Source organism: Passer montanus, unplaced genomic scaffold, assembly GCF_014805655.1.
Source record: "Passer montanus isolate IOZ18808 unplaced genomic scaffold, ASM1480565v1 scaffold13, whole genome shotgun sequence".
In the NCBI taxonomy this organism is placed as follows: Eukaryota; Metazoa; Chordata; class Aves; order Passeriformes; family Passeridae; genus Passer; species Passer montanus.
The window spans coordinates 7,275,898-7,296,478 of NW_024359832.1; the positions used below are offsets into that span (position 1 = coordinate 7,275,898).

At 35.8% G+C, this 20,581-nt stretch overlaps 1 protein-coding gene across 1 annotated transcript in view; it reads left to right on the forward strand.

The window, feature by feature from the left end:
* Window positions 1-20,581, forward strand: part of ARAP2 (ArfGAP with RhoGAP domain, ankyrin repeat and PH domain 2) — a 118,850-nt gene that overhangs the window by 15,419 nt on the left and 82,850 nt on the right. The window contains exons 5-9 of the mRNA XM_039699087.1: window positions 3,179-3,261; window positions 4,073-4,429; window positions 7,478-7,547; window positions 13,364-13,484; window positions 16,121-16,302. Of these exons, the coding sequence (XP_039555021.1) occupies window positions 3,179-3,261; window positions 4,073-4,429; window positions 7,478-7,547; window positions 13,364-13,484; window positions 16,121-16,302 (813 nt within the window). The remainder of the gene's footprint in view (window positions 1-3,178; window positions 3,262-4,072; window positions 4,430-7,477; window positions 7,548-13,363; window positions 13,485-16,120; window positions 16,303-20,581) is intronic.

A 20,581-nucleotide genomic window follows, 5' to 3' on the forward strand; every position in this document is an offset into this window, starting at 1 on the left:
CACTCTTTCTTATCTTACAAAGGGACAAAGTATAAAAATGCCATGCTATTAAACTGGATTAACTGCTTGAAACTAAATTGATATTTTGCTGGTTGTAGAATCATTATTAATGCAGTATATTATGACATCCTTTACCTGAAGATTTGGATTTTAATATCACATCCATGTATGTGAACAGTTTCTTGCATTATGTTTATCACTTGTCTGTTGGAAATTTCATAGCTGATTTTAGTTCCGTAAACACTTAATTGTGGACAAAGGTCATAAAGAAGAACTATGTAACAGACATCTGGAGATACATTTCATTATCAGATTTTTTTTCAGCAGAAGCAAATATCCTAGGAACAAATAAGAATATTTAGATAACACTGTAAAGTATGTGAGATTTTTGAGCTTGTTTCTGCTGCTTCATGTTAAGTCACGAGAGTATAGTTTGTTCATATTGAATACAAGGTATCAAGTTGTTATACTTACTGACTGAAATTTATTCTAAGGGCTTGTAAGTTAGCCATCACTCTTCCTTCTGTTTCATTGGTGTAAAGAAAAGGCTTCTGTAGGCTTTTGTGAAGGGAGTGACTGTAGAAATAGGTAATGAGTCACTACAGACTGGAAGTAAGTGAGCATGAGAGAACAGGGGAATGAAGGTTATAAAGAAAATATGCCTTTGATTTGGGTCAGGAAGAAAGATAAGTATAGAGAGAAACCTCTGAATGGCAACCTGAAGAAGGAACTGGTTTGGGTTTTTTTTTATTATTATTTTTAATACTGATTTAAAAACAACACAGAAATCCAAGTGTTTTAGTGACATTTTATTGTTGTGTCTAACTAAAAGGAGTCAAGTATATTAGAATTTCTCCAGAGGAAGACTGAATTCTAACGAGTTTAGGCCTCATGAGTGAAATACTGGCTTTATTTCTTGCTGTAGACAGATTAAATTAAACATGCAATCTGAGCTTAGTAAATTGTGTGAGCTTCTGAGTATTGGAATACTGTGAAAGGCTGGCTGCATTGCATTTCCTGAGAAAATGCTTTGTATAATACCTCAGACACTTGAAGGAGGTGGGGATTTTGTCTTGCATTGAGCCTGAGTGTCTTGCAGGATATTTCTGTAAACAGGACAATGCAAATGCTTGGGTTTTCATTTGTTTGAAATAGATTTTTTTGTGAGCAAATAGAACTTCCTTTACCCACAACCTATCTTCATTTGTGGACTTTTACATTTTAAATTTTACTGACAATAGAAATGCATTTCTTAGTTATTGCTTGGAAGTTATCTGGCTCTGAATTCACGTGCTCAAATACTGAAGATTATGGAGTGAACACAAGCAGGACATCAAACTGTTTTTGTAGTGGTTTGTGACAGGCAGGAAGAGGTACTACCATGTAGCTTCAGTGGGCATGGATTGCATTTGTGTCCTGATAAACAAATGAAGATAAAGGATACTGGCTATTTTTACTCTGAAGATGTTTCATGCACCATGTTATTGGCCTCTTAACTATTGTGCAGAAGTGTGGTGATTTCCCTTTCTTTTGGGAGATTCTGGGCAATGCAAATACTTAATAAACAGTGGATAGATTGCTTTTGAGTTTTCTATTTGATTTGTTTACAAGGTATATTGATGCTTTTTGCTTAGTTTTTTGTAGGGTTTGTTTGGTTGATTTTTCTTCTTTTTTAGCCCCTTTAGCCCTTTAACTACAGCATAGTACTGCGATGAGTGGGTGTTTAGGTTTCGGTGGGTTTTTATTTTTAAATGGGTCTCGTTGGCAGAGGAAGACAGACAGTTCACCTAGATTTATCCTAGCATCAGACTGATTTGTACATTTTTGCTGCACACTTCCTCTGCTTTGAACTATGTCTTTTTTTAGTCTTGCCTTTCCATGTTGCCAAGGTACAGTCCTCAAGTACAAGATTAGGTGCTGCTACTCAGAAAACAAATGGCAATGTTGTGAAAGCTTATCCACTTTGTTTCTGTCATTGTTCAGCTTTGTTACCTACACATAAAAGCTTAAATGAGTTAATTAAAACACTTCTGTCAGAAAGCATGAAGGTGTTAAATTTAGGGTTTTTTTAAAGGAAGAAAGACTTTGAAAAGCTTAGTAGTGCAATATGATTGTCAGATTAAGTTCAGGAAGTGTGAAATGTAATGTTTACGAGTAGTGTTAACCTTGACATTTTGTACACTGCAAGCAGTTTACAAAGCATTGTGATAAAGATTTCTAAGCAAAAGTTAATGTATGAGCCTTTTAAGAAGAAGTTCTTGGCAAGAGACAACTCAAAAAACCCTAATGAGATAAATTCAGTATGTCTGAGTTCTGTTTTTCTTTAGGATTTTGAATTTGCCATTATTTTATCTTTAGTGTTCTGTGAAGGCTGTACATTTATTCCAAGAAGAAATATTGTTATGAAAGATGGGCTAGCAGTGGCAAATCATAACGTAACATGTGGCTCTTGAGCTTAAAAAATATTCAGTTGTTGTGGTTTAACCCCAGCTGGTAACTAGAACACAGCAGCTTGATTGCTCCCACTGCAGTGTGGAGAGCTGGAAAACAAGTAACCTCTTAGATGGTGGAATAAGACCAGTTTAATAATTACTACAAAGCAAAATGTAATCATAGTACTAATCCTGATAGTAACTGTAGTGGAAAAGAGAGAGCATCGTGCTCTGTGCTATGGAACATCCCTTTGGCCAGTTTGGGTCAGCTGTCCTGGCCATGCACCCTCCTGCCTTCCTCTTCCTGTGCTCGCTGGCAGAGCATGGGAAGCTATAAAGTCCTTGACTTAGACTAAGCTGTACCCAGCAACATCAGTGTGTTATCAACATTATTCTCATTCTCAAATGCAAAGCATAGCCCTGTACTAGCTGCTGGGAAGAAAAGAAACTCTAAACCTGCCAAAACCAGGATGTCAGTGGTGCCTCGAGAAAAATCAGAGCAGTGGTATTTCAATACACTCAATCTCTTTATCTGATTTTATTGTATTAGGTGTTTTGGGCCATGCTTAAATGTTGAAAATAACATTTCTTAGAATACGAAAATCAGCTTTCAAGTCCATGTTTGAAAATGGGGGAAAGAACAGTGTTGCTAGCTAGGCTGCTTATGTGTGATTTGTATCTACAGTAATTTAAATATCACTTACTCCTTCAGTAGAAATGTTAGTTACAATATATTTTTTTTCTAGGAACTTCATGGAAATGAATTCCTGGCTTGTGAAAATAAATTGGATCTAGGAATGAATGAAGAATATTCTTCTAAGAATCTATGGTATTAAATAAGAATTACTGACAAACTCAAAGCGTAAAGAAGAAAATGCTATTTACTGATGTCACAAGTGGATCTCTAGCTCTGAGGGCACAACCATGACTATATTTTTTTTTTTCTTCTGTTTGAGGCTTTACCCCATCCTGTATGAGGCAAATCTGGGCACTGTGGCTGTTCTGGGACTCTAAACTAGGTTTCAGAATCTTGTGAATGTGAATCTTCAGAATGTTGTGAATTTGGAGAGTGTCCCTGTTTTCCCCAGTCAGAACAAGGAAGACCAAGTTCCATTTTTGTGTGTCTCATAGCTGGCTGTGTCTGAGTGCTCACATAATTTACTTTGTCGTTAGGAAAAAAAACAACCCATGCAAACAAGCACAAAACTAAAACATATTCACCACTCCTGCCATGAGACAGTGGCCAATGGCTTGATGAAGTGGGAGCTAATGTGCTTCTTAGTTATCCAGCCTGCACCAGGCTCCATTGAGGTGGGAGAGGGAAGAGAGAGTGATACTGCAAGTCATCAAAAGTGTTCAAAAGAGTTAGGTAGTTTGCTGAGGAAGGAGAATTTACTTTTAAATTACTGTTCAGTCTTCCAAAGGAGTGTTATCTTGGTACTATTCCTGTTGAATGGAGAAAGTAGCATGAGGATGGATATAGTTATAAGATAGATTGTGTTTAGGAGGTCTGGGTTCACTGTGATTATGTAAGTTATAAACATAATATATTTTATCAGTATTTATTCTAATTACTAATTTTATGTACTTGTGCATTGTAGTGATACATTTTAAGAGTAAAATTCACTTTTTCTTTCCAGTTACTTTAGTAATCAGAGAGAGAAGACAAAAGAAACTGCAAAAAATGAATCCTTGTCTCAGGAAGACCCATCATTAACAGCAGAAGAATCTGAAAGTGAATCTGTATATTCTACTGTGGAACAACATTCTTTGTCTTTAAAAAAAAAGAAAAATAAAACCAAAACACACTCAGGATCTTGCAGTAAGATACAAAGTGGAGATTCTGATCGCTTGGCCAGTGAACAAACGAATTTTTGGCAATTTGGTGGAGACCAGACTTTGATTGGAAATGACTCAATAACACCATATGCTTGCTTTTATGGACCGTCGGTAAAGAAGGTTAAAGCAGGATGGCTGGATAAATTATCCCCTCAAGGGTATGGTATTTGCAGTAGCTATTGTGTAATTGTGACAATGTATGTTTGCCTGAGAGATACTAGGTTTGCATTTAGTCACTGCTTAATATTTGTGGTGGAAGGGGAAAGGGAATTGTTTTCATTGAATGAGCACCAAGGTTTTGTGAATTTAAGAGTTTTTAGTGATGTTACCTATCCTAAAGGTTTTTTTTTACCAGATGTAGTCAGAGAAAATATTTTTCTTAAAATTGTTGATCTCTACTCATGAGCTATAGTGGAAAAATACAGAATGAAGTTGTGCCAGTATTTCCAGTTGCTACATTTTTGCAGAATTTTGGTGGGTCACAAAGTAAGTGAAAACAAGCTCTGATTCTGAAATACTACTTTACTCATTCAGCCATGGATAATAATTTAATAATTAGTGTGACTGGAAGCCCTGTTGCTTTCTGTCTGTGTTACTTGAGCTTTGAGTTTAGGGTTCACCTGGGCTGAACTCCTCCTGTTTAATTTATTTTTGTGCCTAAAATTTGATGGTAGAAATCTGAGTTCAAGTCTTAAGATTACAAATAATGAAGAGAAGGGACCACAATAGAAAATGAATTCTCTCTGTCACATTTGGGAATTTGATGACAACAACAATAACATCAACAACATATCTTATATTTGATTTCTGTTGTAAGTTCTTTGTTTTATTTTAACTGATTTTAAACTCCAGCTGTCATTAGACTGTTTTTCACTAAAGAATGCTTCATTAGCAGATCTTCCATGATAAATACTTGCTAACTCTGATGAAGTTCTTCTAACTTCCTACTTTTAAATTCTAGTTTTCAGTTTCCATTTTTCTTATTACTTATGTTCTTATGAATTCTGTGAATCCTTTTTTATATTGAAAGTGGCACAATTTTACTTTTTAAGTCTGTTTCTGATCTTCACTAGGACTTCGCATCTAGAAATTAAAGCTCTTGTACTTGTTAATTCTATAATACATCTATTGCACTTTTATTCAAGCCTTAATAGATCTGCATTCTTTGTTGTTAGGACTGTATATTGAGCTGTGCTGAAAGGTATTAAAGTGTTTGGCCTTTCCTTTGATTATATGTTGCCATAATAATAATCATCAGTATAATTCAATATATATATATATATTTCAGTATATATATATATATATATAATTTCAGTATATATATTTTTTTAAGTGAGAAATTTATGTTATTATGTTATTGTTTTGGAATACAACCTTATTTGAACTTACTGGAAGAAGCTCTGGTATATAACAATTTCCATTTTTTCTTGTTCCTTTCTAGGAAATCTGATTTGACATTATACCTTTTTTTTATTTTGGTTTTGTGTTGATACAGTGATACATTGTTGAAGATGATTAGCAAGATGGAATAATAGGTTTAATAAAACTCTTTTACCCTCACAGAACTTCAGTGTGCTCAAAACTATTTTCTTTCCTTTTTAAGTTGTTTTGAAAGTTTCATCCGCATTTATGGATTGCCATTGTTCACCTTTACTAAAGAATCAAAGAAAAATTATTCACAGAGTGTTTCTACGTTTCTTTTTTTTTTTTTTTCCTCCTAGAATTATTGGCATACTGAACTCTTTCAGAGCTGCAGTTAGTTTTAACTTTTGTTTGATTTTACTTGCAGGATTTTTTTTAAACACTTTTGGCAGTTAGCTAGCCGAGTGATGAAAAGTATAATTCTTGATTCCAGCTGGCTTGTCTTGCTCTATTTGAAGGGGTAGAGTTGAGAAAAAGTTACAAAAACTTCAAGAAAGTGCAGTGTGAGGATGTATTATTTGGAAAAGGTAATGAGTTAACCACAAAATTAGTAGTGGTTAGTACTGAGCAGAAAAGTTGCATGGTTATTAGCCTTGATCCAGTGACAGTCCACAGCTACATTTCAAGGACTTTGTCTCAGGGATGGTTCAGTGAATGATACATTTTTGTTTCTTTTACTTACAATACCATTTCTCAAATATCTGAAGAATTAAAAACACCTAACAAAATTTTAAAAATAATTTTTTTTCAAACTATTGAAGCTCTGTCTTATTTTATTTCACTGCCCATCAACAGAATATTTCCTTCTGTTCTACACCTCCTATTCTTTTTATAAAGCTCCAATTTACACCCAGCACTTTGTGACTCCTTGGGGAAAAGAATATATACTGTTTTCTTAAATTGCTACGAATCATGCAATTAAAATATGGGCTCTCTTTTTTTAGTTAATTCACTATAAATGTACAGCCTTTGCTCACATTGTATGTGGTACTTACGTTCACTCGTCCCTGTATAATCTTGAAGTTTATTGACAATTTAATGCAAAATAGATGGTACATTGGCCTTTCCACGTTATGAAAAATGATGATTTATTGTAGTCATATAATAAAAGTTAATTAAGCCAGAGCTGCTATTTGATTAAAGTTTTGATAAGCTATCACAGTCTACTAATCCTAAAGCAGAGCACTCATTTAAAAGGAAAGGAAATAATGTTGGGAAAATACATTAGTGGGGTCTTGTTCTTGCTTAATTAACTTGTTTAATAGATTTTAGAACGGAGACATTTTTAGATGATAACTAACAAGCTGTCAACATTTTTAGTGAATGTAATGGACTACTTCAGGTTGATGTAAAAATATATTTTTAGGTCTTTATAGAGTGTGAATTAATGGCACACTGAAAGTTTCCCATTAATGATGTCCAGTTGATAACACGCATTGAAAATTAAATTTTATGTTTTACTTGTTGGGAGATGTGGTGTGTTGCTATCCATTCACTGGCGAGAAAACAGAGTCTTGGAGATGTGTTGACATGGAATGACTGGAGGTACCATGGCCTAAACAGAAATGTCCTTGCCATAAACATGACAGTGAGATGGTCATTTGAGCTTTCATTTTTGGAAAGTATCTTAATAGCGCTTGTGGCACTTAAAGTTATGCTCTGTGTTCAGAATATTGATTTGAACAGAAAGCTGAACAAGATTTGACCTTTCTACAATTTGTGATTGAGACATTCTTAAAACCAGTGTTAGCTGTATATTAATTGTGTTAATTTTTGATTCACAGCAAACGTGTGTTTCAGAAGCGCTGGGTTAAATTTGATGGAGAGAGCATTTCTTATTACAACAATGAAAAGGTAAGAGACATGTTTTGGTCATGTTTGGAAAAAAATGCATCTGTGTAATATAGAAGGTACTATAATTAGAATCTGAATAATTAGAAATGAATATCCGTCTTATGTTAATTTTCAATTCTAAAATACTGGGGTGAGTTGTAATTAAGTATTTTAAGGTGTCCTTGTCTTCATGTATTGTTCATCCTTTTGTTTCCTAGAAGGGCTTGTATTACTCACCTTTCCAGGTAGATGTCATCATATTTTTTTTTACTTTAGTGAGAGACTGACACTGCTGCTGTTTTTGGAACAGAACAGGATCATGCTAAACACTTTTAAGAGAGGTGTTATTTTGATGGTGTTTGCAGAGTGTCCTGTCATGGGAGCCTAGCATGCTGGAGATTGTGAGAGCAAAATTAAAAGTAGCATGGAAGACCACATTAAAAAAAAAACCAAAGAACCCAAACCTATACACTTGTTGACTCTTTGATTAAAAATGTCTTTTTCCTGTTTGTCTTCTATGCATAATTGCATGTCATGGAACTAGGTTAGGTTTGCATGGGAATGTTCAAAACCAGTACTACAATGTGGCTGGTTTTGCTTCTGTACTGAGGATTGAATCTTGCTGAAACATTTGCAGACTCGTGACCTGCTTTGATTAAAATAGTTCACTTCTTATATGTGATACAAAAATGCATTTGTAAATAATGGTTTTCAGCGAAGCATGTTTTCCTTGTAATTCTCTTGGAATTCCATGTGATTACCCTTCAGAGCACTACAAAATTCTTTTTCTTTTGCTCTGTGATTTACTAATTAATTTTTCCTCTTGGAAGTAGTGAAGACCTTCTTAGACTTAAAAGTGGTAGATGATTGTACAATATGCATGTTAAGGGAAGTTGAGTTTCCCTTCCACATGCATATGTGTTATTTTAAATCCTGGAAACCATTTCCTTTTGCAGATGCATATTACATTAGGAAGAAAATAGAGTTTCAGGTAAAAGTTCTGAAACAGTATGCTGATTGGTGGTAAGAGATCTATAGATGCCTTATGATGGGGTGAGGATGTAAGAACAGAAGTAGGATGAGACTGTTTATTTTCTGAGGGGCTGGGGAACTAAGAAAAAGTTCAAAAATTGTTTACATTGGTATTTTTGCTTACTGATTGCAAATTTGAAACATCCTGTTTTTACTTGCTTACTTCACTTACAGTAGAAGACACGATTTTGTAGGTGAAGGGAACAATAGAATAAGGAGAATAATGTTTGCATTACAGTGACAGAAAATGAAACCCTTTTGCAATATGGATCCCACAGCTTCAGAGGAGCAGAAAAGCAGTGTTAATCATTAAGAAAGACTTGAAAAAATAGAGAAATGGGATTTGCTTAACACTATCTCTAGCATAATTAAGGAAATAAATGCTGATAAAGATCTTAGTCTTTTATCTGCACTGGGAATTTATTTTTATTTTTTTCCTTCCCTTTGAAAGTCACTGAAAATGTTACTTGGAGGTCAATTGTGCTAGAATAGCACTTGTTATGCATCTGTTTGCCATAAGAGATTCCAGAAGTATTCTCTTCTGTTGAAATGAATGTTTAGTGTGTCACTTGATACATAGGAAGCTACCAACACTGCATCCTCTATGTAAAAGGTCTGTGTGGTAGGTTAGGCTATCAGCAGCTTGGCAAACACTTGTGGCGAAGCCTCTGTCTTGCCTTTCCTGGAATCTGAGCCCAAGCCTCACTCTGAGTATTGAAGTAGATGCTGCTTGGTCTCTGTATATACAGTTTGACCCAATCTGGGCGTCTGACTTGTTAACTTGGTGAGACACATAAGTGAAGAAATCTTATATCTAAGAACTGGGAGGTCTGAAGCAAATTTTGGGAACTGAGAATTTGGTGAAACTCAAAATTGTTTGCAGATAGGAGGAAAACATAGTTGGGTACCAGTATTTCTTAATTCCCAGTGGGACTGTGCTGAACAAGCGGTGGTGTCACTCAAGAAAATGAGTTTTTGGTGCAGCAGTCTCTGCTGGATCACTCTCTCCACACCTAGGGTGTTTGTATTTCATGCAAGATGGATATCAGTGTTTTCCTGCTGTTGCTTGTGTGTTGTTACCTTGAGATTATAAACAACTATTTGCAGACCCATCAAGACCTGTGTGCAGCTTGAGATCCTTGCAAGGCCTTGCATGTCCCCTTTCCTATCTACATAGCTGGCCATTATATCTTTAAGTGGGGAAGTTGTTGTTTTAATTTTAGAACTTAATGGCAAGTTCTGTCTGTTCTAGTCTGTGTTTGTCTTAGGATGTTCCTACACAGACAAGTATGTTATAAAGAAATTATACTTTTGGTTTCATGTATCAATTAAAAGTAGTTCTCAGAAGGAAACCAATCCATACTTGATATTTTTCTTCTTATTACAAGCAGAGAAGGTTAGACTCAGTGGAATGGAACTGTTTATTTTACCCAGAAACACTACCAATATTAAATAGCTCTATTTGTCATTCAAATTAGGAGCTAGAGAGGAGTGAGGTTCGCAAGAAGGGGAAGTGTACTACATGGCTAATGAAGAGTGAAATAACCAGAGACTATGGAGGGAAGACACAGAGAGTATTATTCCTGAAAATGCCCTATGAATACTTCTTTGAATGATTTAAACACCAATTTTAAACATATTTTTCTAACCTTGTTTTAATTGTGTATCAGCATCTACTTGATAAAGATTTCTTCTTTACTTTGTATCTCCATACCTGAAAAAATGATTCAGCTTTTAACAAACAGCATCTGACCTAGGGAAAGTTTTGGGTTGAATCTGTCTTGCTCTCATTTCTTCTATGTTCCTGGTCCTAAGAAAGCTGATGTAATCAGAGAATCATCCCACGTGGCTTTGTCTCAAAGAATGTGGTTAACTGAGGAGGGGAAGGTAGAATTTGAGTTGTTTTTTCAGCTACCCTATATGCACAAGTTTTGCTTCAAATTTCTTCCTACTTTTGGCAGAAATCTGGTGTTCTACCACGCACTTTATCAAAAGGCAAAAACTTCTGGTTATGTTGAAAGTTTTTATTTAAAACAGCTTAGCATCTCTGACAAATATATTAGTAATTTAGGAAAAACATTTCACTCTTCAAGTGGAGAACTTCAATATTTTGTTGTGTCACAGTACAAGTGAATATTGCAAAGAGCAAAATTCACTGCAAAACAGATGAATCACTGTCATTCTTGAAATCGGTCATACTTAATCTGTTGTAGAAGTAAAACCAAAGTAGTCCAAAATGGTATTTTCCAGGATCCGTTTGCTCATCTCTGAATCACAACCGTTGAGGAGTGATGTAGGGCTTTACTTGAAAATTAAAGTTTCTGTCAAACCAGCTGATATAAAAAAACCTCACCCAAACATTTTGCTTTTCTCTGCTGGAACATTTTTTGTCAGAGAATTCTTAGCAGCTCTAAAACTAGTTTACACCACTCAGTAACAGAATAAATAGCTGTGAAGTTCTTGGCTGTGTTTGTTTTGGTATGTTTTCTATATTCTTAAATAATTCATCTAATTTCTAGTCTGGAGTATTTCAAAGAGAGATATTGTATCTTGATCTACAAGAGCTTTTTAACAGGCATTTTTTTGCACATGAAAGGAAAGCTGCTGCACAAGAAAGATAGATTGATAAATTATTATGGTTTAAACTGTATTTGAAAATATGTATGCCTTGGAGAACAAAGCTTTAAAAAGGATGATGGATGATTGTTTAAATAGCAAAGCAAAACTATGCTCAGCTTATAAAGGAAAATTGACTTTTTTTGAGCAAATGAAATAAAATAGTTGTAACTTCCAGCAGTCTGTTATTCTCTTGCAGTAGTACCGAATACAGCCAGTAGATGCCTGCAAACACCATAACATATTTATAACTGAACACCTACAGAAACAGTAGATGAAAAATTTTGTTTTACCATGGAAGGATCAGTAGTTAACTTAATATCAAACCTCATTAAAAACATGTTAAAATCACTCTTTTAACAAATATAGCCATAATGAAAATAGCAATGCAATTCTATCTATGGTCATTCTGACTATTCCTTGTGTTTAACTGTAGTAACATGCTTGTTTCTGCTGTGTTTCAATATTTCTCTTTATTTATCCACTAAACTACTTTTGCTGACATGTATTAGTACCTCAAAGTGAAACAACATTAGTATATTAAACTCGGTAAACAAAAAAATGATCCAGTGTCTCCTTTCTGCTTCACATTCACCATGTTCCTTGAGTGCTTGTATGAAGTCTGTTATAATAATTTATACTTTGGGAGGGAAGTTATTACAGAACAATTTCTTTATGGGGAGCTGACTCGGACTATTACTGCATCTGTATCATAAATTTTATCAGTATATCTGAGTTGTCTTGGTCAGAAAATGAATTCATGAAAGTGTAGTGGAGACAAGAGCAGCATTAACTCTGGAATCCAGAAATAATGCAGATGTATTTCTGAAATGCACGTCTGCTTCAGCTTTCTTTCCTGTCAACCCCCACCCGAAACCCTTAGGTTGATTAGTTTAAAAGGTGAGCTACTTGAAGGAAGTACTAGCAGTTAGTTTTCCCCATCTTGCATTTGTGTTCCATTCAGTTGTTCTAATATCTAGTTGGAAATCTAAAAATACTGGGAAAATTTTTGCTGACCCCAAATTATCGTGGTTTATACTCAGCCAGCAGCCATGCCCCACACCCACTCACTCTTCTCACAGTCAGGATGGGGAAAGAATCAGAAAAATAAACATGAGAACTTGTGGGTTGAGGTAGACACTTTAGGAGGTAAAGCAGAAGCTGTGCACGAACAAACCAAGGAATTCATTCACCACTTCTAATGGGCAGGCAGGTGTTTGGCTACTCCCAGGAGAGCAAGACTCTATTCTGCTTAATGGTTACTTGAGAAGACAAACTCCATCACTGCGAACATGCCCCAGCTTTATACACTGAACATGCTGCCATGTGGTATGGATGTCCCTCAGGTCTGCTGGGCTCAGCTGTCCAGGCTGTATCACCTCCCATCTTCCTGTGCACCCCCGGCCTCCTCAGAGATGACACAGGGTGGGGTGGGGCAAGGAGCACAAAAGGCTGATTCTGTCTCAGCTCTGCTCAGCAATGGCTGAAACATCCCTGTGTTGTGAATCCTATTTCTATCATCAAACAATAGCCCCATACCAGCTACTGTGTAGGGAATTAGCTGTATCCCAGCCAAAACCAGCACAAACATATAGCAGAAAAGCACACACCTGATCCAAGCTAGGGTGTTCTTGTTAGCACTGACAGAACAATGTATTTTGCCAGTGTGATGCTCTTGTTTGTATTCAAACTGAGGGATAAAATCAGTGAATTTACCTTTTTTATTGGCTACCCACTGGCATGTTGCAAGGGGGAACAGCAAAACTCTCTGGAATTCTCTGACTGGAGAAAGTATAATATTTTTCCCATGTCTGATTCTATCATACAAGTATAATAATTATATATTTTCAAATTATTTTTCTGCAAGATAGTAAATGTAATTTACTTTGGCATAAAATTGTAAATTAAAGCATGATGTTTTGCAATATTAATACTATGAGATAATTTATGAAGTTGAATCTCTGATATGCACAATCTATCTCATCATGGGATTTTATTCTATTTTAAAAGGTAGTAGATGTGCATAGATCCAGAACAGTGAAGTTGGTGATAGGTAAGCAGTGAAGGGGTTCATTTATTCAGTTATATTAAGTGTGGTGAACTCCCTAAACATCATGACAAGTAGTGTTACATCAGACAAATTTAAAATTCTATGAGAATTAAATATTTTGACTGCCTTTTTATTACAGGAAGTGTTCTCGAAAGGAATAATACTGCTCTCTGCAATAGCAACAGTAAGAGTTCACGGGGATAATAAGTTTGAAGTTGTCACATCCCATAGGACTTTTGTTTTCCGTGTGGATAAGGAAGGTAAGTAGAAGATGAGTTTCTAGAAATTACCAAAAAGCCATGTAATCATTGTTGGTAAATTCTGTTTGTGAAATATAGCTTGTTATATGATGAGAAATATTTCTGGAATCCAGTTGGTGTAAGCTCATAAAGTGAGATAATGCCAAACTTTGTAAGATCAGTGGAAATTGCTGGGCAATGGCTTTTTCAAATATCAAAATGAGAAGACTATTTTCCCAACTCTTCTGCCTCCTCCCTCATCCTTCCCAAAGATTAATTTGTCTGAACATTTCTCAAGTCTCACTAGCAGCTCTTACAGCCTGTGTCATCTCTGAGTCACCACTTGATAAAAAATTGACAAAGAGACAATGAATGACGCTTGGGATGTGATGCTGTGGTCAAAGGAAATCTGAGGTTTTCTGTCCTATAAAGTATTTTCAGCCAGGTATTGATAGATATTACAAATGTAAATTGTAGTAAGGCAGTTAGTATGCCTTCTAATTGAACACTTTATCAACCTACAGCTGTAATATGTGGAATCAATATCAGTGCATGTTTGATTTATTTATGGAAACAATCAAATAAAAATGAATGCCTAGAAAAAAGGAATTGTGCAATATGTATTTACAGCAGTACATGCCAGAGCCATTATAGCTCTGGGGTCTCTCAGCATTTCCATTACAAAATCCCATTTTTATGGGTTATAGTCAGTAGTAAACATTTGCTGCAGGCTGTAACAGGAGTGCAGCATCAATGAACAAATCCTTCTTATCAGGTTTGGCTCAAATAATTTCAGTCATTTTTATGCTCTTAGCTGAGTTTAAAAATATGTATTTCTTTATTATTTTTTAATTTATCTTCTAAATTTTTTTTTCATAAATTGTAATATAACCGTCTTGGTGCAATACATCTTGGGGGGGGCTGCAATTTTTTTTCTAGACCATTGCCTTCGATACTATAAAAATGTTAAAAACTTATGCTGACTTGTAAAACATTCAGAGCGACCACTTGTTATACATGAAATTCCGTTTTCATACACTATATAACCATCTTTGGACATAGTAAGCTGTCTGTAAAGCTCTTCACTTAAGGTTAGAAATGCCTATTATATAAAGAATGTGGCCCAGAACTAGATGATTTATTCCCAGTAAAGTATGTAAATAACCCTGCTTGATTTCTGTTATGTGCAAAAACCAAAACTGGTACTTGATGCTATAACTTCTGTGGATTTGTGTTTGGGAATTTTTCTGGAACTATTCAAAGGGTACTTAACTTCCTTCAAAGATATTGAAATGGAGACTTTTATATGTATTTTGAGATATCAGAAATGCATTACTTTTGGATGGATTTAAATATCTAGAGGGAAAGCACTATATATAAGGGTTTGGAAAGTTTAGGGGCTTTTGGGGGCAAAATAAATAACCAAACAAGGGATAGCAGTGAATTAGAGCATAACTTGCTCAGATGCAGTGAGATTTTTTTTCAGCAGAGTGAAATACCATTGAAAAAAGACACTTCTAGAGTAATTTGATGCCCTCAGCTATACTAAAGTACTTTGAAAAGATTACTGGAGTATTTCAAGACAGCATATATGTATTTTAAAGCAAAATTTTTATAGGAACACTTGGATGGATCTCATTCACTAATCTGTCAGGCTATCTTCCTTTTCTACAAAGTATTTTATGATACCTAAATTTGTGTATTTTTTTGCTGTATGTTGCACATATACCATTTATGAAGTAAACCTGTTACTATTTCAGTGGTGCTTCCTGCAGTCTTCCAAGCTAATATTGCCAGCTTCATATATACTGTGTATAGAAATTTCAATCCCTCCCTTCCCCCCTCTACCTCCCCCCCCGCCCCAATATATTTTGTGATCTGGCTCTTTCAGAGCAAACAGTTGAAATATTCATGATATTCCAATTGCATAAGGCAAACTAATTCATTCAGACTACTCCGCATTAAAGTATATTGATCTTAGTCCAGTGAAATGTCTGAACATAGTGAATGAGACTGAGAGAAACTTTATTACTTCACCTCCTTGTGTTCATGTATTTGTAAGATGTTGCATTAATAATGTATGCAGAGAGGCTCAAACACACATTTTCTTAATTACTCAGTACCCTTGACAATGTCAAGCTTAAACGCTACACCTTAATGGAATAGATTGTAAATTACCAAGTGTTTTTTCTTAAAAGCATGGCCAAGCATGGAATAGCAGTGGTGATGATTTACCTCTTCAGTGACAGATCATATTTGGGCTCTCTGGTTTTTGCTTACATAACTGCTGTAATTCTTTCCCATTGATCTGGCTTCCAGAAGGTGAACATGCCACCTGTCTGCCACCTCAGTCTTTAAGCTGTCTGGGATAAAGTATCTCAGAACTAACAGTCATGATTTTAAGAATCTCAATCATCAGTTTGTTTAGATTGCTGTTTTGATTGTTGGGAGTTAATTGGATGACTGTCCATCTAACACCTCCACTGATACAGATTCTCATTATTATTATGTACACCTTCTTGTCAACGTGGATGTTCTCTCTTATTTGGCATTGCTGTTCAACCAACATAGCAATTGGTTGAGAAAACCAATGTGCAGAGAAGAATGAAGCTGCTGCTTAAATAATGGTCTTTGACTAAGTTTTTTTTCTTGTTTAGAAGAAAGAAATGACTGGGTTAATACAATGCTCAATGCCTTGAAATTGATGTCGGATAATAACTCTCAGTCTCGAACTTCTGTCACCCCTGAGAAAAGTGGATATCTTGAGCTGAAAGGATACAAAACCAAAATCTTTATTCTACTTCAGGGGAGTACTGTATGGATCTGCAAAAATGAGCAGGTAAATTTTTCATGTGCTTTTTTGTGAATGAAAGCTTATAAAAATGGTTTAACTAGTGAGTTGGAAATTGATGGCTCTTTGTGAATAGGTGCATTTCAATATAAATGCATATCTCTTTATATGTAGAACTTTATTGCTGAAATTCTCAGAAGGCTTCACAAAGCAGGCAAAGAATCATTATGTCTGTTGTACAATAGAAAAAAGTGAATATATAGTGAGGTGAAGTGAAAAGCTCTGAATGTCAAAACATGTTAGTGTCAGGGCTGGGATTAATTCACTCTTAAAATGTGGGCCATAAGCACTCAACTTAATCAGAAGGCTTATTTTGTGCAGTGTTTTATAATACACTGCCCTGGAAAATGTACTATACAGAAATATATCGTGGTATTTAACTGATACTTCAGGGAAATGTTCAGAAATGATGCTCTTTTTGTTTCCAAGACTAGAGACTGGCCAGATTCTATTGTGCACTGTAATATTTTAAACAAATCCAGTATTAAAAAATGTGAAGTAGGCCTATCTTTTCAACTTCCAAAATCTAGGGCTTTTAGTTTTGTTTTGGGCATGACTGTATGATAATATAAAGTGGAATTCTCTAGGGTGCTGTAGGCAAGGAATAAATGGGGATAGTTGGGTTCAATGAATAATTGTGTGAACTATTGGAAGGAAAATCTATTGACATTAAATAGCAGGTGCTATTTCTTTGTGAGGCAATTGATTACCCTCATGTAGCTGGAACCTGGGATGGCATTGCGGGACGTGTTTTTACATTCTTGCCTTGTTCTGTTTCTTTCAAAGTTGTCTACAGGCAAATCCCTGTCTCAAATGTCTCTCTTGGAGTTGATTTCACTTCCTTTCCAGTTTCTCTGTGTGAAATTATTTAGGTGTGTTTCAGGGTCCACCTAATTCTTGATATAAAATCTTAGCATTCTTTCCCAGGCTATGGCAGGAAATTAGCGACTGAGAAAGATCTGATTTTCTTTCTACTTACTGTACTTCAAGGAAGTTTTAGTTGTTAGGTACATTCTTAGAGGTCAGTCAACAGCCAACAAATCAAGAATGTTGTAATTGGGTTTGCATGGCAAACTTGAGGAGGGAGGACCAGCAGAGACAAAGTGGGATGAACTGACTACAACCCCCCATTCCCCATCCCCCTAAGGTGCTGAGTGGGGAGGAGGTGGAGAAAATCACAAGCAAAGTTAATACCGTTAAGAAGGGAGGGGTGGAAGAAAGATATTTTAAGATTTCATTTTATTTCTCATTGTCCTATCTAGTTGGATGGGTAATATAAAATAAAGATTAAAGTAATTTGCCCAAGTTGAGTCTGCTTTGCCTGTAACAGTAATTGGTCAGTGATCTCACTCTGTCCTTACCTCATTCCTCAATACTTCTGTTATATTTTCTTTCTTCTGTCCAGTTAAGGGAGAGGAGGAGTGATAGAGCAACTATAATGGGCATCTAACATCCATCCAGGATCAACCCACCACACACATGATACAGTTTATAGATTTATGCTGTTCTGTAACCATAAAAAAACTCCCGAAGTTATTTAGATATGTAATATGATACCAAAAGTGTATTTGCTGTGTTTCATTTGAATTTAAACCCACAGCATATGTTTTGCTGAATGATCCTCAAGGAGAGAAATTGGTCTTCATAGCTGAGCACAGTACTCTTTATATATACTGACATCTTTAAACCTGATTATTGTAATGAGTAGGTGACCTGTCAGTTTATTTAAGTTCACAGCTCATTTTTAAGGAGGAACAAAACCAAGATGCGAACACCACCCCACCTTTCTGAGACTCTGTATTTCACTGAGGTGCTCTTGCATTTAGAAAGAATGAAGCTGACTGACTTCATAGTTGTTGCTTGTGAGACTCACACAATGAGTGTGCTCAATGTTACTCTTCTGTCATGGCACTTCCAGGTATTTTATCAGAGAGGGTCCATGGAAAGCATTCTCATCCATGAAAATGTTTTTGTGGATCTTCATTGTTAACAAGCCACTTTTCCGTTCAGGACTTAGGCTTTTTGAATCTTATGCTCCTGAATATTTTTGAGTGGTCCTTGTGAATGTTCTGAGCTTTTTTGATTGAGGAGTAAAGGTATCCAGACTTGTGGAGGGATTTCTCCTCCAGTGATAGGTCATTTGAATTTAGTTATGTTCCTCTTGAGTGTTGCAGTACCAGACATCAAATTTTTGCTTTTTCCCTTTGTTCTTACTCGCATATAACTGGAACATCTTTCTTGCCTCCAGTAGTGTTTTGAACTTCCTCTGTTGACATGGGGCACGCCCACCTCTGCAATGTATGTTGATATAGAACAGAGCTGTTTACTCTTGAAGGGTTCTTGATTGCTCTTTTCTGCATTTTCAGAGTGCAGATTATATGATTCAGATACCCTAAGACTGCTCTCCTCCCCCATCACTTTCTGTTTCTACAGATTTTTTAAAATTTTTTTTGTGTGTACACATGTGTGTCGGTTCTGTTGTTTGTGCTGTTGTGTGGCGGGTTGTATCTGTTCTGCCCTTTCAACATCATGGATTTCAGAATTGCTTTATCTGATCATGAAAGCACATCCTTATCCAGCCCCTTTGCTAGATATTTATTCCCTTCTAATACATGGATGCTTTGCAAAGATCACGGACTGCAGTGCAGCAGAAGGCAAACCAAAATCAAGCCCTGAAACAGAATGGTTAGAAGTGCTGTCAGCCTGTTAATTCTTCCTGTGTGTATGAATATTGTAAACAATGGTGCAAAACCATCTTCTTCTCAAAGCCTACTTGTCTAACCCCCAGAAAATTCAAATGCTCCTAAGATGTTTCTCTGCAGGTTTTGCATTTGAACAGTATCCTTTCTTTATGCAGTTTCTGGGTTTTTGTGAATCAGAAGAAATACCTTCTGTCTTTAGGCTTTCAAAGTCTGCAATTCTTTGGCTACCTCTTGGGTTTTAATTTCAAGCTGGAAAACAGAATGATTTTTACTGCAATGCTGAAGAAAACCATCACAGTGCGGCTCTAATCCATTAGAGGGCGATGTTGATCTAAAAATCCTTCCCTGCCTCAAGTTTGCAGTTGAGCCAGTAATTATTAGGCAAATCTGTCCAGGGATGTCCTCAAATCCTGTTCATATTGGAATTCACATCCATACTAGACTCCCGGAGAGCCTTAGAGGGGTTTATTATAACTGCAGTGCTAAAAGACACCTATTTAGACTTCTTACAATGTTGAAATGAGATTGGATTGAGCTTATTCATTGATTTCTAATAAACTTGATAGAGGAGAGTCTGCTGTTGCTTTAAAAAAAAAATCTTCAGTGTTAAAAGTGGAGAAGATCCTAAGCCAAATGCCAAATTGTAACTTTACTGCCATGAACTTTGTGAAGTTCAGATTGAGATCAGAACATCGTGTCTCAGGCCTCTTTCTAGTTAAAAAGTGATTGGTTTAGCTTGAACTTGTGGCAGTGATATAGTGCTAGTATGAAACCATCAATTTCTTTGACTCATGTAGTGTAAATTTCTTAAACTTCCTCTCTTGAGCAAAAGTGAAAAGTAAATCGTACTGGATCAATTTGTTCAACCTGCAGCTTGCTGAAATTCCCATTTCTGTTTCAAAGTAATTCATGCTTAAATAAAAAAAAAGTCATCTGATCATTTGTGGCAGTTCAAACATTGGCTTGAAATGTCAGTCTGCAGTGGCAGTGCCAACCTTCCCTTGGTTACCATCAGAAGGGGTCTGACAAATGCTTGTCTGGTCTGCTTGAATATAGCCTTTGTAAGGCTATATTTAAGATTTACTGGTATCTAACGTCGGGGAGAGCCTAGGTGTCATAGTGTTTGTGCTAGAATTTGGCTTTGAAAAGAGAAATCAGTATAATCTTGTTACTGCTTTGGGTCATTAGAAGTATTTATTTGGGATATTTGAGGAAACTTTGCCAAATATAAAGATGGGGGACTGGTATGGCTGTATGCTGTAATAATTTGTGACATGTTTTCTCCATGCCTGACTCCAAGCTAAAGCTGGAATGATGATGAGTATTCTCTCTGTTATGTATAAGCAATAATATACATTAGTTATTAAAAACCACTTGTTTCGTTTTGGCTCAATGTTCCTATTGATTTCAGAGGGTGTTTTCTTTTGAGAAAGATTTAAATGATTTGCTCTGTGACAGATGGAAATGTTTATTCATGTTGAATGAACCAGTAAGGGTGCCTAGTAATTTTAATTTCTTCTGTAATGCTAATGGTGCATTTAAAGCAAAACTGGACAATACCAAAG